General features: G+C 39.6%; 1 protein-coding gene across 1 annotated transcript in view; it reads right to left on the reverse strand.

The window, feature by feature from the left end:
• Positions 1-10,797, reverse strand: part of LOC130165565 (FERM and PDZ domain-containing protein 4-like) — a 68,312-nt gene extending 57,515 nt beyond the window's left edge. The window contains exon 1 of the mRNA XM_056370932.1: positions 10,672-10,797. Within this exon, the coding sequence (XP_056226907.1) occupies positions 10,672-10,676 (5 nt within the window). The 5' untranslated portion in view covers positions 10,677-10,797. The remainder of the gene's footprint in view (positions 1-10,671) is intronic.
• Between the last annotated feature and the right edge of the window lie 5,493 nt (positions 10,798-16,290).

Below are 16,290 nucleotides of genomic sequence, written 5' to 3' on the forward strand. Positions count from 1 at the left end.
AATTACAGCAGTCTATACAGTACATTAAATAGACTTTGGTGCATGGCAGACTTTTGCTTTAACTCTAATATTGTATTACACCCTAATTAACACCAAACCCTAATATGAACTATATTTTATTGCTTTCACCCCTGTTAGAACATTATTTAGACTATTAAGGAAAATTAATGTGACATCAGTGACAATGTAGTTTACTAATTCCAGGAAATTTTACAAATTTCATCACCCTTTTGACAATTTTTTTATCATTATGAGCAGTGACATACACATCCACCTTGACAACACACACCAACATATACAGCATGACTTTGGTAGGTCAGCAGTTTGCTAAATGTTTCCAATGCATACAGTTAACCAGTCATAGTGTCAGCTACATGCGGATGCAAACAGCAGCAGGTAGTTTTTCAGACATTTGCTATCAGATCAAAAGTAGCAGGTGACATCCCATTTCTGATTGCAGACTGATTTGCCACCCTGTAGTGTACTTTTTAGGGGACTGATAAAATAAAACTCAAAATGTATTTGGAATATTTAAGACTTGTGTGTGTTTTCTACATTTCCTTCTAAAGACGTTGGCTCTGAATTGGAAGAGCAGAGTGGGTGATCCTGTGGTGTTTTTCGTGACGCATCCCAAATCATTTCTGCTAGCTTTCTACAGCCAACAGCAATTTACATGAATTTCCATCTGACGGGCAGAAGAAGAAGAAGAACAGGAGGAGGAGGAGGAGGAGGAGGACTAGACTTTGAGCACCTGCCAACACACTAATCGGCCTATGACCGAATTGGCCTCAAGGCCCGTCCAGCCTGACCTGACCAGTCCAAATAACATCCTGCAGTGCAGCAGGGCACAGAGGTGGAGCAGCTGCAGATTATAAGGAAGAGCACTTTCAGTAGAGATGCAACCTTTCTGTATTTTTTTTTGTTTTGGCCTTTAACAAAGTAACCAATGTGTCTTATTCCCTTCATATAAAAAATCTACAGTGTCTACACAAAACCACCAAATGTCATCACATTCCATTCATACTCAAATTTCAATATAAATAGTTTGCCATACCTCAGAATCTAATTTCCCTGTTATGTCACTGAGAATGAAATTGGGTAAAAATGGAAAAAAAAGAGATTGCCTAAGGTGCACTTTCAAAAATGAAATGAACAACTCCTCTCATTTGCATTAATTATTTTCAGGCTTTACACCTTTACATATTCACAGGTTAGAGCCGCATTTACAAGAGCAAAAGAAAATCATATTCTTGTTGTCATTTCTTATTTTCCATAATACGGGACACAGCCACAGATTTTTGGTAAGCCTTCTACAGTGCAACAAAAATGAAAAAAAAGGACAGCAGGTTCACTTGATTTTACTTGTCTCACTCTTTCTGCCGCTGCTGACTCAACATTCAAATATTTGGAATATCGGTGGTTTTAAAAACCAAGAACAGCAGGTGGAAAGATTGAAAGAAAATCAGTCCATGCCTGCCTGCATGCCTGTCTGTCTGTCTGACTGACACAGCAGAGCTGAGTCTGAATCTGAAACAAATTTCATTTGTCTGCTTTCTGGGCCACATGTTTCCTGGCCAATGACCTATCACCTCGTTGCTGTAATCCTTCGACAATGATGCTGCGATCTGGCGCTTCCTCAATCCCACAGTCTACTGCTGACTGCAGGGGGTTTATGTTTAGGTAGAAAGAAAAAAAGGAGATAGAGCGACAAGATCACTTGGTCTTTTTTACTTTTTACTCCCACCTGTTGTTGTGACCAAAAAACCCATGAAGTTATACATTTTTTGCTGAGTATTCATAATTTATTCTATAACTCTCTACACTTGACCTGGAAACAAGGGTTCTGTTGTTAACTGGTCAGGATACTTCAAAAAACAGCTGAATTTCAGAATGAAAGCACCAACTACAACTGGCTAAATTTGCGATGTGTTATCAGTTGAATCGTACTTTTTGTAAGTTAAATTGACCGAAGAAAGTCTTTTCAACTGAGATACATGTCTTAGTATGACAACTCTAAATGAGTTGTCATACTAAAGCAGCACTTGGCTGAGCACTGGGCGTCCTGTCAGATGAACTCAAGTCAACACCACCCATCATGTTCCAAATGAGCTCATTTGAATTAGCCTGGATGTTATTTAACAGATATTAACTATATTACTGTTGCAATACTTTTTTTCATAGAATTGAGCAGTTAATGTTTTGGTTTGGTCAAGTTTACATTCATACTATTAATCTTGTATCCATTACTCTTGGCTCTTAACTATTCCAACCATTTAACCATTACGTTTAGCTATTTTAACCATTTATCACTTACTTTTGCTATTTTACTACCTGAACTGTTTTTATTCAGCTTTTATCCATTTCAACCGTTTTCACACACGGTCACTCTCAACACATGGTGTTCAGAAAAGGACAACTGACACAATATATTGATATTAATATATGATTTAAAATAAGATCATAACTTCTATTTTTTCATATCTGCTCAGCTACACCACAATCTTTCCAGTCTTTAGTTACCCCCTGATTATTGCAGAAGTTACTTTTGAGATACACCTGCCCATGGTGGGAATGAGTGCTACATGTGATGTCTTATCACAAATCCAACGGTGTGTTGGAAATAAAGTAGTTTACCTGAGTCCATCAATCACATGATAAAAATGTGTGTGTGTGTTTATACGTGGATCAATTAGAGTAAACAAACCATCCGGCTGTTGAAGGGATGATATTAAAGCAATTAAATCCCGTCCAGAGCCTCAGCTACTGAGTGTGGTAAGTGAAGCTAACTCCTGAACCTTATAGAGCCTGCAACACACACACACACACACACACACACACAGAGGCTAAACATACAGTGCAGTATACACATACACACACACACAGCCTGTATCTTTTATATGCACAGTGCAGGATGCAACATGCATACAAATATACGCGCAACATAATAACAATTTATGAGGCCACACACACACGCGCGCCCACACACATATACCCGCACTTCCCAGCAGCCAGCTAGCTAAACCCCTTCAATCCATGATGTAATCTCTAAGTGTGTTCAGTAATTACAAGGTCCTGGGTTCCTCCACTGCTTGGAGCCACCTCAGCCTTATGTAACGGACGACTCATGTGCCGTCAATTCAGTGAGCAAGATTACAATATGGCTCCCATAAAGCCTGCAGCAAGAAGGATGGGTACAGCATCCATCAGCTTGATTAGACCAGCTAGGGTGGTAGCCAAGACATGATGAAATAAAGAGATGATGAGACCTTAAGGATAACTAGCAATAATGCTAGTCAGCTGGTCAGTCAGGTAGAATTTGTAGTAATTAAGACATCACTAGACAATTACCGTATTTATATTAAAGGTCATTACAGAGACACTTTTCAGTTCAATTTGCAAAATGCCACAGTTGAACATTCTAATATGTGTCTCTAAAAATGGTTTCAAAAAACACAGCAGCTGGGGGCGCCTCGGTGGCTCACCTGGTCGAGTACCATTAAGGCTTAGTCCTAATTGCAGCGGCCATGGGTTCCAGTCCAACCCACGCCCCTTTGCTGCACCCCCCCCCCCCCCCCCCCCCCGATTTTTTCCTTTCTATCTAAAAAAACAACAAGACACCAGCTAGAGAGACAGAAAAAAAAATGTTTCTGCAATGTAAATGACCTGTGTGAGAGCAGTTTTCTACAGCAAACTGATATATTATCTTTGTGCATCATAACCAGTGGTGGAAATAAAGTAAGTACAACTCAGGTAGTGAACTTAAATACAATTACTTGTAGTTGACTTAAGAATTTCCATTTAATGCCACTTATATACTTAAATTAGCTCCACATTGACCAACTACATCATCGAAGTACCACTTACATATAATAGGCTACATCAATAATAATGATCCAACAATATGATATTATAACACTGACAGGGGCCATTCTCCGTATGTACTTTCTTTTCTTTTTAATCCTTTTACTTTTGATACACTGAGTATGTTTTGTTGCTAATACTTCAATATTTTTTACTAAAATACATTTTGAATGTAGGACTTTTCCTTATGATTGAGTGTTTTTGGTGTTTTTTACTTGAGTAAATTTTTTGAATACTTCATCCATCAGTGATTTTAACTAGATTCTGATCATTGCTTGGTCACATGTTTCAACTTTTCCAAAACATTTAATTACATTATGTTACAAGTCAAACTTTAGCCCTGAATAACACATAAAGTGCCATCATTAGACACAATACAGAACGGACATTTTCAGAACAGAAATTTAATTAAACTTTATCCACAATACACTTAATCCATGTACATGATTTGGATGAAAACCAAAACAGCAATAAGAGAAGGCACTGTAGGCTCCAAAACATCACTCACAAAGAATCTGACCAGAGGCCCGTAACAGGTTCTCACAACCAGCAGCAACCTCTGTGTAAACCTCCCAAGGAGAGTCATTAACAAAGCCCTCTGTAAAGAGCTTTAACACTGATTAGTAAGGGCAGAGAGAGGCAGCAGTGGCTGAAAATGTATCTTAAAATCAAAGAAATTGTACTTTCCAAAGAAATCCAACATGGCAACATGTTCATTCAAAGCAATGACCAGAGCAAGTACACAACAAGAAGCATCAAGGGACACCAGAACTTACTGGAAAGCGGTTAACATCCCCAGTTCGTCATCATCGTCACACGGCTCCATCCTGTCAGCCGGACAGATGAAGGAATGAACGGGTGGAGACAGTGGGATGGACGCCCCGGCCCCACTCACCACCAAAAGGCTCAGAGCGTCGGAGAAAGAGCTCCTGTCCCGCTCCCTGAGTCCAACTCTTCCACTAAAAAATCCACTTCCTCTGAATCTCTTTAAAAAAAAATCCCCAAACTCAATTTTGTGTGTGTGTGTGTGTGTGTGTGTGTGCATATGTGTATGTCTGAGTGTGTTCCTGCTTTTTTTTTTTCATTCCTAGCTTGGTGCCAAATGTTCCAGCTTAGCACCGCTGTGCAGCACCACTGGTGATGGATTTAGCCGGGGCATCTGGGCCAGCGGGGATAAACTCCATTCACACACACACAAACACACGCATAAGTGCATGGACACCAGCAGACACACGCATGCACAGTGTCATGCAGTGTGAGATTGTGGGGGACATTGTTGGGAAAACCTCCCCCACACAGCATCATCAGAGAGATGACAAGATGTGTGATATACAGTATGTCCAGCACACACACACACACACGCGCGCGCGCACACAGCTTGCACACGCAGCGGGTGGATCAATTCATGAACAGATGTGTGCCAACTTTAGAGCTGCCACTAAGCGCAGACATCAACAGCTGTACTTACAGTGTGCATGTGTGTGTGTATCTCAGACACAAAGATGTCTGATGCCACTTTTAAACCCTGATGCCACAGGACAATGATGCGTGTGTTACATATATTAGACATCTCATGTAAGTGTGTGTGTGTGTGTGTGTGTGTGTGTGTGTGTGTGTGTGTGTGTGTGTGTGGATCGAGGAGCGATTCTCTCCGGTCAGAGCAGACAGAGGTCAACTTTGCCTAAAGGCATAAAGCAGGTGGCGAGAGATTAACACAACAACAATGTATATACAATAAGACGAGCACAAAACTTAAGTGCAGTCGTCCTTGTTGACTGAACAGAGGAGATCAACAAAGACTTGTGACAATAAAATCAGACTGCTGTTGCCATTGAGTGAGAAAGAAAATGTATCCACACAGCATCATTTAAAGTACTTTTGCACCCCTTTCTCTCTGTGTCTCTCTGTGAACTCAAACTAAGTAAACTTCCCTCAGGTTGCTTAAACCTACAAATTCTCAGACAAATACATGCGTCCACTATGGCAGCTACAGCCCTGACAGTAAAGCTGAACAAAGAGAACAAAAAGAGGTCCACCAACAAGGAATCACGAACAAGAGATCAAATGAGAAATACATCGAAGTAAACTGGAGACACTTTGCAAGGATAACGGTTGGTCAGGTCTGGGTGTGGAAGGCATAGTGCAGCACACAGACAATGGGGATTGTACGACCCTCTCTCTGTAATCAGCAGAATTACTTTGCACTGGCACAACACTGGAGCGACCAAATGTAATCAAAATCAGATCACAAAACTGATCACAACCCATATGTGAATGGCTCAAATTGCCCAATTGCAGGTATTGTGGCAGAGAAAATGGCAGGGAAAACAGGCCAAGGAAGCCGCTCAGCATTAATACAATATCCTGGAAGGAAATCCAAGAAGTAGTAAAATATGTGAGATCTCTTCTTCAGGCTGCAGCAGTGCACTGTACTGGTGTGAAAAAAGGTGTGAAGACTTCAGCCAGCTGAGGAAGAGGAGTAATGTGACATAAGAACCCATTACATTTTTATCATTAATTTTTACAGTTTGCCTGTAGCATAACTGCTGAAAAACAGTATTTGTTTGCAGTGGGCTTACAGTGGGTTCAGAAATTTTTGAGTGATGTTTGTGAATAAAAGTGGAGCAGTGGAGGTGACTTTAGCTGTATTTTCCCTTAAAATGGAAGGTTCACAGATGCCAGAAATCACAGTCGAGCGTGCTAGAGGTATTGTTTGCCTAATTCCATAAAACATCTGTGATAGCAAGTGCTACTTAGGTGAGCCAAGTGCTGGTGAGAAGTGCTGCCTGTCTGATATTCCAGCAGATTTATCACTTCAAAGTCTGATGTCCTCTACAGTCGTCCTTTGTGGGTAAATACATCATTCTTTTGACAGCTGAATTTGGTTTCTGTATGGTATAACATCAGTCTTCTTTGTATTACAACATGCAAATGGATATTTCTCAATGACAAATGACAATCACAAGAAAATAAAGCAGTTTGGAAAATTCCATATAGTCAAGTTTTTTTGGTCTATTGGCAGATATATGTGCTAGTCCTGCATATTTCAGTTCAGTCGAGGCCAGCTTCATTTGCTACCCCTGTGATGCCACCTGGTACTGACTCTTAGCCAAGACTATCTATAGCCATGTCTACAGGAACATGACTACTGATTTGTTCATGCCTGTGACCCAGCTGTGTCTAATTTTACATACAGCATGTTAAAAAAAAAAAGTAAGACTAAATCATCTGCTGATAAAGTATATTGTACCAATATGAAATATTAGACATCAGCCTGACAGGCTCCTCCTCAACCATCGCTACATAGAGCAGTCAGAAAAAATGCAAAAAAATACAATTTCTGGACTAATTCAACTCACTTATTTTGTCATGATTTTTACAAATAACTCTACATTAAGAAGCACAATTGCTCAGATAATGACTCAGTAACTATGACAGTTAATGCCAGGCAAAGGTGGACATGTAGGGAATGAATATGGGATTAAGGAATGAGACTAACTCCCTAAATGCCCTAAAAACACACACAGGTGTGTGTGTGCGTTTTGTGTGCATGTTGTGCTGGAAATGACTCTTGGCCAAATGACTGGACCTCGGTCGTGTCCATCTGGAGGCTCTGTGGGCTTTATGTAACCCTGTCTGTTTACTGAGAAAGGCAAACAGAAGAGTCTCCTAAGTAAAGGCAATTTGTTTTTTTATCCACTTACTACAATGAGCTCTATTTTATGTAATACTAGAAGGGCACTCAGAGAGTGCAGAACTCCACTAAAGCCAATGTCAAACAACATACACCATACTTAAGAGAAAAAAAATCAAATTCAAAGTAACCCCAAAATTCAATGGGTTCTTCCCTGGTCCATCCCCACATCCCTGCACCCAGTTAAGTGCAAATCAGTTCAAGAATTTTTGCGTAATCCCGCTGACAAACAAACAAACAGAAACGGGTGAAAACGTAACCTCCTTAACGGAGGCAATTATGTGGATTGTCATGGGAAAGCAAGGGATGGTGGAAAGATAAGATGGTCAGACAGATGAAGGGATGAAACGGAGAACACAAGGAATGTAGGAGAGAAAAATGGAAGGCAAAATCAGGAGAAGAAGGAAGGAACAAAGGAATGGAGAAATTAAGGAAAGGAGGAGAATCTTAGCAATGAGTCATCCTGCAAAATACAAGATGACCGATATCACTTCAAAGTGAACAGACTGTTAATTGGCTAAATACAATATTGTCAGCCTAATTCAGAACAAAAGCAATAACCTGTGATCAATTTTCATAATCTGCATCATTCTCATCTGATCCACAGCTGAAAGAGATGATGGAGAATTTGATTGAACAGCCGGCTTGATTCAGAGGGCCAAAGGTCTTTACTGTTTCATTAAAAAGAGAAAAGAGATTCCTCCTCTGTTTAATTACACCCCCTCCTATCATTTATAATACACCATGACTTAAGTGACCTAGCTACCAGCTGATCAGTACAGAAAATCTGTTGCTTCTGCCTCCTGAGATTTATTTTTCCATATTGTTGCACCAGTAGTTGCTCAATTGTCTGTGAGCTCCACAACTTTTCCCCACATGTAATTATTGCTTAAAGGTCAAACTTTTACAGACAAAACATATTATCTCAGATACCACTGCTGTAGTTTCTGATTAATCCTGCATGTGTTGTCCCAATGAAAACAAGTACGGTAATTAAATGTCAAAATGTGTCAGCTTGAGAGGCTCTAATTCATGAGTTTGTATTCCACACTCATGCAGTTATGCTAACAAATTCAACTCGTGGTGCAAAGAGGGCACTTCAACCAAAGGTCAGAATTTTAAAGTCAAATGTGATCCATGTAGATCACATGAGATGAGATAGATGAGATGTAGAAATATAGGGACTGTGCTCTAATGTTCAATGCTTTTTTCTCTCTTGTTACTTTGAACTACTATAGCTGTGCTGCATCCAGTCTGACCAGTTCCTTATCTGGTTTTCAACATCCAACATGAACAAAATGTGACTTTAATGCATCAAGACCTGCCACATAATGATATAATATGATAATCTAGTGGGACCACATTGTGTTATCATTGCGTAACCACGTTACAGTTCAAGCATCATAATGGTGTAACTGTACTCATTCAAAAAGGAGCCAACTGTCCCAAAGGACCACTGCATAACACTAATCAGGTAATAAATGTTTTTAAAGGCTCAACCTCAATCCCTCTTTGACATCACTTCTCATGCTGTCTCCCCATTACTGATACTGTTCCTGCTGTGGTTCATTGGTAATATTATCTCAATTTGCAACTGACTATTGGTTCCCGTACAGTATGTGACACATGAGCACATAAAAGCACTATAAAACATACTTTATACCCAATTCAATGTACAAACAAGTTACAACAGCTTTGACAAGGCATATATTGTATATTTTGGATATAATGTTAAAAAAGTACATTCAAACCTGCATTTATATTAATTTTTTGTCCACTTGGAAATGGCACAACAAGCTGTGCAGCAGACAGACAAACAGAAATATTATCACCTCACATCGTTGTTGTTGTCGTTGTTGTTTTTGTGAATTTGTTAGCAAACAGTTGCCCAAGCACACAAGCAGACATGGAGCAATATTCATTTGGACCACCACCGCCTGCTGTTTGCATGCTGCATGGGTAGCATACAGTGCACTGACAATAGCTGCCTGTTGCAGCAAGAACCAAGATGATTGACGAGAGTCGTAAGACTGAACCAAACAGTAAATTTCCAGGTGTTAAAACAAAAAGAATCAGCTGAAAAGTGCTAAAACACTCTGCAGAGCTGAGGGGGACAGCAGAGTTAGTGATAATTCTGTATGGGTTTGTAATTACGAGCGCATCTTTCACATTGAACATAGTGAATTAACCACTGCCAACATAAAAATATAGGTAAGCGCAGCTTTATGTTATGTAAGTTTGGTTATCAATACGCATAGGTTATCATGCCTGATATGGAACAGCAAATGAAATTACTAGCACTATGAGGATAGACAATAATTCAAGAACAAAATATTATGAATCAACTTCTGTACTGGGTAAATGGCCAACGTCCTAGAATTAAACATAGTGAGTGACAAGAGTTTATTTTGTTTATTTCTATCAATGTAGGCTGGGAAACAGTAGTGTATATATGCGAGTTTATACAGCAGACTGCAGTTCATAGCCTGACAGCCAAGCCTGATTCTAAATCCTGTCAAATTTTATGTCAGAACCACAGAGCTTGAAAGAAGTAGAAAATGCTGTTACTACAGTAAGATAAGTGGGAGGACTCCGATCAGAGTGCCTCCACCAGACTGTGAAAATGTCTGTCTGCCACACACTGTGCTGCTTGCCTGGAGAGATAGAAACAACTTTCACCAAAATTCTCCAGAAGACCTATTTACAGGTTCTGCACAGATGAAATCAGGCATTATACGTGCAGTGGAATGTGGACACATACTGTGATTATCTGTGCTATAAATGCCATGATTAGGTAAAAATGTAGATGCTACAGAATTTTGAGCAGGAAATTGTAAAGTAATTTAGTAAAAAAAATAAAAAATAAATGAATGAATTAAAAAACCGGCATCTGAATAAATCAATTGGAAAGAAATAGAAAAAAAATGACTACAGACAAAAAATAAAACCTCAGACACAAGTAAAGCTGAATATATTCACTCCACCCCACAGACATAAAGACAACATGCACCTTCTCCACACTCGCATAGATAACTACTGTCACTGCAATCAACAAAGCTCATCACTACATCATATGGACATGGAGGATGAGATGTAAATACTATATCTTATCTTACCTCATGACTCAGTTTGCCATCCTGCTACGTCTCTCTGCCTCTCTGACTGTATCCTAATCCTCAGGCTACCACCGGCAAGGGGGCAGGCTTCACAAAAACAATCACCACAACTGCAGCAAAATTACTTCATGTTTGGGTCAGTGAGGGTGGGGCGAGGGATGGAGAAAAAGTTAGTTGTTGTGAAGCTCTTGTGATACCAGAATATGGAGGAGAAAAACAAAATGAGAAGAAAGAGAAACTGGAGAAAGCTGGGAATATGGGGCAGAAGGTCCTAAAGCGTGGATATAGGGTCAGGTGATTCAGCAGCGAGCAGAAAATCACTCAATCTCTTTATCTGCTTTTTTTCATTCTTTACATCTCTGCAGCTCTCTCTCTCTCTCTGTGGTATGATCTCTTAAAGCTGCCCCTATTTTTTCTCACCCTCCCTCCCACTCTCTCTTAACATGGGAGGATCTGATTTTTAGTTCAGTTTTCTTCAGAAAAATTCTATCCAGCAATGGCTAAACAAATTTAAGTGACAGAAACAGTCATTTATGTTCAGAAATAGTAATTATATATATATAATTTTTTTTCTCACATGAGGGATCCTATCTTCTTCCAGATGGTCCAATCATCACTAAGCTTCCCTAAGTGCACTAGCCAATAGGGTTTAAGCGCACTGACCGCTGTAACCTTTTTAGACTTTAAATACAGCACAAGAACATTAACTGTTTCCTTGCACATTATTGAGACAGAAATCAGCACAAGGAGAAACGACTGCACAGAGGGAAAGTTAGACAAAGAGATCAGGATGAGGAGGAGGAGGAAGCCACTACATGACATTTACTTATTTGAAATTTCACAAAAAACTAAAATATGAATTTGCTGTGTTATCATCAACTGGTTCAATGTGAATAAATAGGTTTTCTTAAAGTAATAGTTTGATAAACACACTTTTTCTCTGTCTCGCAAAGAAGAGAGCAAGTCTGTACCGCTCTCACCGGGAGGTGTTTAGCTTAGCGTAAAGGCTGGAAGCAGGGGGAAACGGCTAGCATGGCTTGCTCCAAAGTGAAAAAATGCTTTTGAATTGCTTCATGGCTACATTATAATGTTACATTAGTAACATAATATACTTTGGTGACAACAACACTCCAGGAAGCTGCTGCACTTGGCTGTTGGTAGCCAAAAAATTGTCTTGACACATGACTTTTAAAACTAAAAACTGATGTTTTTACATGTCTGTTTGTGTACTGATTTAACAAACAAGACATAACATGTTAATTAGTGGGTTATAGAGGTGTAAGAGGGTACATATTTTGACCTTGGACAAAGCCAGGCTGTCGGTTTTCCTCTTAATGCTAAGCTTAAATTATGTGTTGGCTCAAGCTTCATATTTTGCATATGGACATGAGAGTAATATAATTCTACTCATCTAACTCTCTACACAAAAAAATAAATAAAAGATGACTGCATTTGCTAAATGGTTGAACCTTTAAGGTAGAAATTTTAGCGAAATCAGAACAATCACCCAATGAAAAATGTCTGTTACAAAATAACACCCAAAAAATAACCTGTATATATTTTATACATTATGGATATTTGCCTTGCCTGTATGCCTTATGCCCAAGAACAACAACACACTGCAAAATGTTATTTTTGCCAAAATGATGTACATTCTTAGTTTGTATTCACACACCTGAAAGTCTTGTGGACATTTGCTATTTCTCTTCAGTCATTCCATTTCAATGATGGAAATCCAGCTACTGACAAAGAAAGAGTAAAAGGTGCAAAATGCATTTATATTCCTCAGATGGCTCTGAAATATTCCTCAGCCAAAGTCTAATCAGTCTTCGTGTAAAGTTACAGAAACACTCCACAGGGAATTAGGGGTCATTTAAAGACATGGTGAGAGTGTCTGCCAGTCAGTGTGTTCAGACTTTGTCTGCCTGTGGAAGGGTAATTATATATATCAGGGCATGGTGGAGTGATGGAGAGAGGAAAGAAAGAAAGAAATACGAAAAGAAAAAAGTAAGGATTTACGAACAACACCCTTGGTTTTCCTGCTTGCCTGAGAATCTCTGAAGAATTCAATGAGGGGAGGTGATTTATAGTCTCTCTCTCTCTATACTCATGCAGGGTTTGCTTTATCCATTCTCACAGTCCTACTATTGGGAATCAGACTCCCATTACAGAAACGCTCATGATTAAAACCAGATGATACCGATAATCATCGCCACTGTGGGCTGAAAGCAAAGTCTCAGTGAGTGCTCTTGCTTTCATGTGCTACTGGTAGAGATCTTTTATCCCCTTCTTTCCCACCCTTTCTAAGAGGTTAGTGGTATTTTTCTTGCTGCTAAATTCTCAACCAGAAGGGGAAAGAACAATCCCTGCTTTCAGCGACAAAACTTTTCATTTGATGGCTCAAATGATCAGATGGATTTATCAAAATGCCAATGGAACGCCATCACTAGCTCATGAGTCATGTAGAACCACATATTGATATTTGCAGACTGAAAACATACTGATCAGACCTTGTGTTTGTATCAAAGGACTCATATTACATTGCAGTCTGAAGCATTAGTGTAATACATGACACAGTAATGATGAATGGGCTATCATGATTACAGGTCAGAACCAAGGTGGCATATTTAAAACTGACTGCACGATTAGGGAAGGCTTGTTCACTCACCTTGATTAAATTTAATCTAATACACACAACCATACATGCATTTCAGCACAGGAGCCGTGTGTTGCGTTATCAAAGACACTCAAGTCGAGAAAGTATTTAGGAAAATATCTAGGACTTATTGTTCTTCGAACACCAGAATGAGGATGACATTTTTTAATTTCAGTAAAATATTTCCACAGCTATGAGATGGATTCGCATGAACTTTGATGCATATGTTCAGGGTCTCAAAAGAACGGATACAAATTACTTTGGTGATCCCTTGACCTTTCATCTTGGACCAACATGTCAAAATTAGCCTTGTATTTACTAGATGAACTGACTATATGTTTCATACAGACACTCGGTTGCCAGGTGATGTAACCTAATGACTTAAGTGATCCCGACCTTTCAGCACCATATAACTTTCAACTTGTCCAATACTTTGGTTTATAACCAAATACCTGCAAAACCAATGACATTCATATGAACCTCAGCTGTATTTAGTTTTCAATGCTAATTAGTTGGTTCACAACAATTTTATTTTGAAATTACACAAAACCATGATAACAATTGTTTTACAGTCATTCCATCTGACCAAAAGGTCTGATCAAATTCCTATTTCTCACAGGTAGATTGCACATGACAGTGTTTCTGTCACTTATTTTCACCTGGTCCCTGATGAATGCTCTAGTTATACAATGATATACTTACTCATCATTTCCAAGAAAAGATGTCTCTTTCCATGCAACCTTTAGGGTTCGCATTTCAGAGGAGACCTTGACTGAAGAAGACTTTGGGTGCTGGTCCTCAAACAGTTTACAGCCACTGTGACCTGTCGCTGGACTCAAGATTTGGTCAGAGCTGACTGATGTGAGGTCAGTGCTAACGTCAAATGATGTCCAAGAAGAATCAGATGAGACAGACAGGCTGGTGTCCACCTTCTCCTCTTGCAATCCGTCACCTTGGTCCATGGTGCGAGAATGAAAATGAGAGAATGGGATGATGGAAGAAACAAGAGGATGAAGATGAGCGACAAAGAGAAAAAATGACAGTGACTTTGACGACTTTGATGGGGATGACTGTGTCAAAGGATGTCTTGAAAAGGCAAAAGCTAGGAATGGATGAAAAGAGGAAGGGAAGCGGAAAACACTCCCAAATTAGATAAAGGAATGGAAAGAGATGTGCCTCCACACTCCTACTGGCCAAAAGCTTCTCACTCTTTTTCTCTTCTGTCTCAGCAAAGTACTGAAGAGTGAGGAGAAGAATAAAAGACAAAAGACCAATCAGAGGGCGCATTAGAGAAAAAGAGATGATGATATGGATGTCAGGGCAGGAAAAGAAAACCACTCAGGGACTTGAAAAGAAGCGAGACATGGAGCCTGGAGAGTGGGATGGAAAGATAGGACTGCACCTGCTGTAGATGGAAGGGGTGAACACAAACAAAGGAAACGGAGGAATCAGGTGAAAGGTGTGGGCAGCAGCACTTACGAGGCGATAGCTCACATCTCATTACATCCCATTTCCCCCCTCAAAGATTGAATCATGTGGTAAGTGGAAAGAGACAGCATGAGAAGGGAAATCGATTTGAGATGCATGGAGAGGCTTGAACCAGTGGCTTCTGTGGTTACATGATAGCAGCAGGCAAGAAAGTGCTGTCTTGGGTTGCACTGATAAGCGGTTCATTACATGAAGTCTGACCCAGTCCAAATACAATTAAGGTTCACCACTAAAACCCATTAGAACCCTGATATGGGGAAGCCACAATAGCCAGCCTCACATAGGTACATAGACTAAAAGTATAGTTGTGCAAACAGTAAAGATAAAGTATGGAGGTATAGAAGAAGAGACTTTTCACATATTCAAATGTTTGCTTGTATTGCAATAGAAGCTGATCTGATAAATTGGAATTGTAATAATGTATATTTACTGACTTTAGGGGAGTCAGGCCTCCAGCATGTCAGGGTTAAGTAACTTTATGCAAGAAGGCAAAAGATATATTTCCCTAAATGTCAAACATTTCTGTAAGACAACTGCTGCTGCAACAGTTACTCTGGCGCACATCATACTTGTGCACGTCAGTTGTGGTTATGATTTCATGACATAACTTCCAGTCTTTGGAATTATAGTTCATCTGACCTTAAACTCTTTAACTCCACTAAGTGGTTAACCAATGAAGTATGCATATTCTATGTTCAGCTGTGACCCCGTGAAAAAAATGGTATATAACTTTGCCCAGTCGCTCTCTCAGTCCCTCAGCAGTGGTGAACTATGTTCCAAAAGTACCTGATTTGGAACAACCCATCAAACTCTCATCTCAGCCAAAAACATGTCCGCCTCTGCTTAGAACAAATAACAGAAGACTCCCATCCATCTTTAGCTGACAAGGGTACATTGACTACATCAAAATTTCAACTTGTCCACTAATGCTGACCAGGGCAACAGTGGAAGCATCTTAACACATCACTGACAAATCTGTCCTGTCACTTTGGCTTTTATTCTGGCAGGTTTTATTACCTTTGATTAAATGGTGTCAGTAGTGTCAGGTTTTCATATAAATGGGAACCACTAGATTCGATGTGGATTGCTTTTAAGTAGTTGAAACAAAAACAAGAGGAGCCACGCTGCCAAGGACAGTAGATTCAAAATGGCAAGCTGTGGCAGCAACATATTCAGGGTTGAAGTTTTAATCAGCTGTAATTCAGTGACATGAATGGTGAAGGTGGCCAATAAAACCTCCTCTCTCAACATTTAATTTTTTAACAGAGCACTCGCAGCAAATCCATTTGCATGCTCCCAGCTACTAACTCTTTAGTGAGAAGTAAAAGGCAACAAAATACGCAGAAATGAGCTAGTATCAATAAAGACTGTAAAACACATTTAAAAAACTGACATGTAGAAAAGTGATAGGGGCAGTACAGTATATTCATACACAATGAGACTGTTGTTTGTACATTTGTAAATAAGCTCACAAG

The sequence above is a fragment of the Seriola aureovittata genome, chromosome 24 (genome assembly GCF_021018895.1).
Source record: "Seriola aureovittata isolate HTS-2021-v1 ecotype China chromosome 24, ASM2101889v1, whole genome shotgun sequence".
NCBI lineage: Eukaryota > Metazoa > Chordata > Actinopteri > Carangiformes > Carangidae > Seriola > Seriola aureovittata.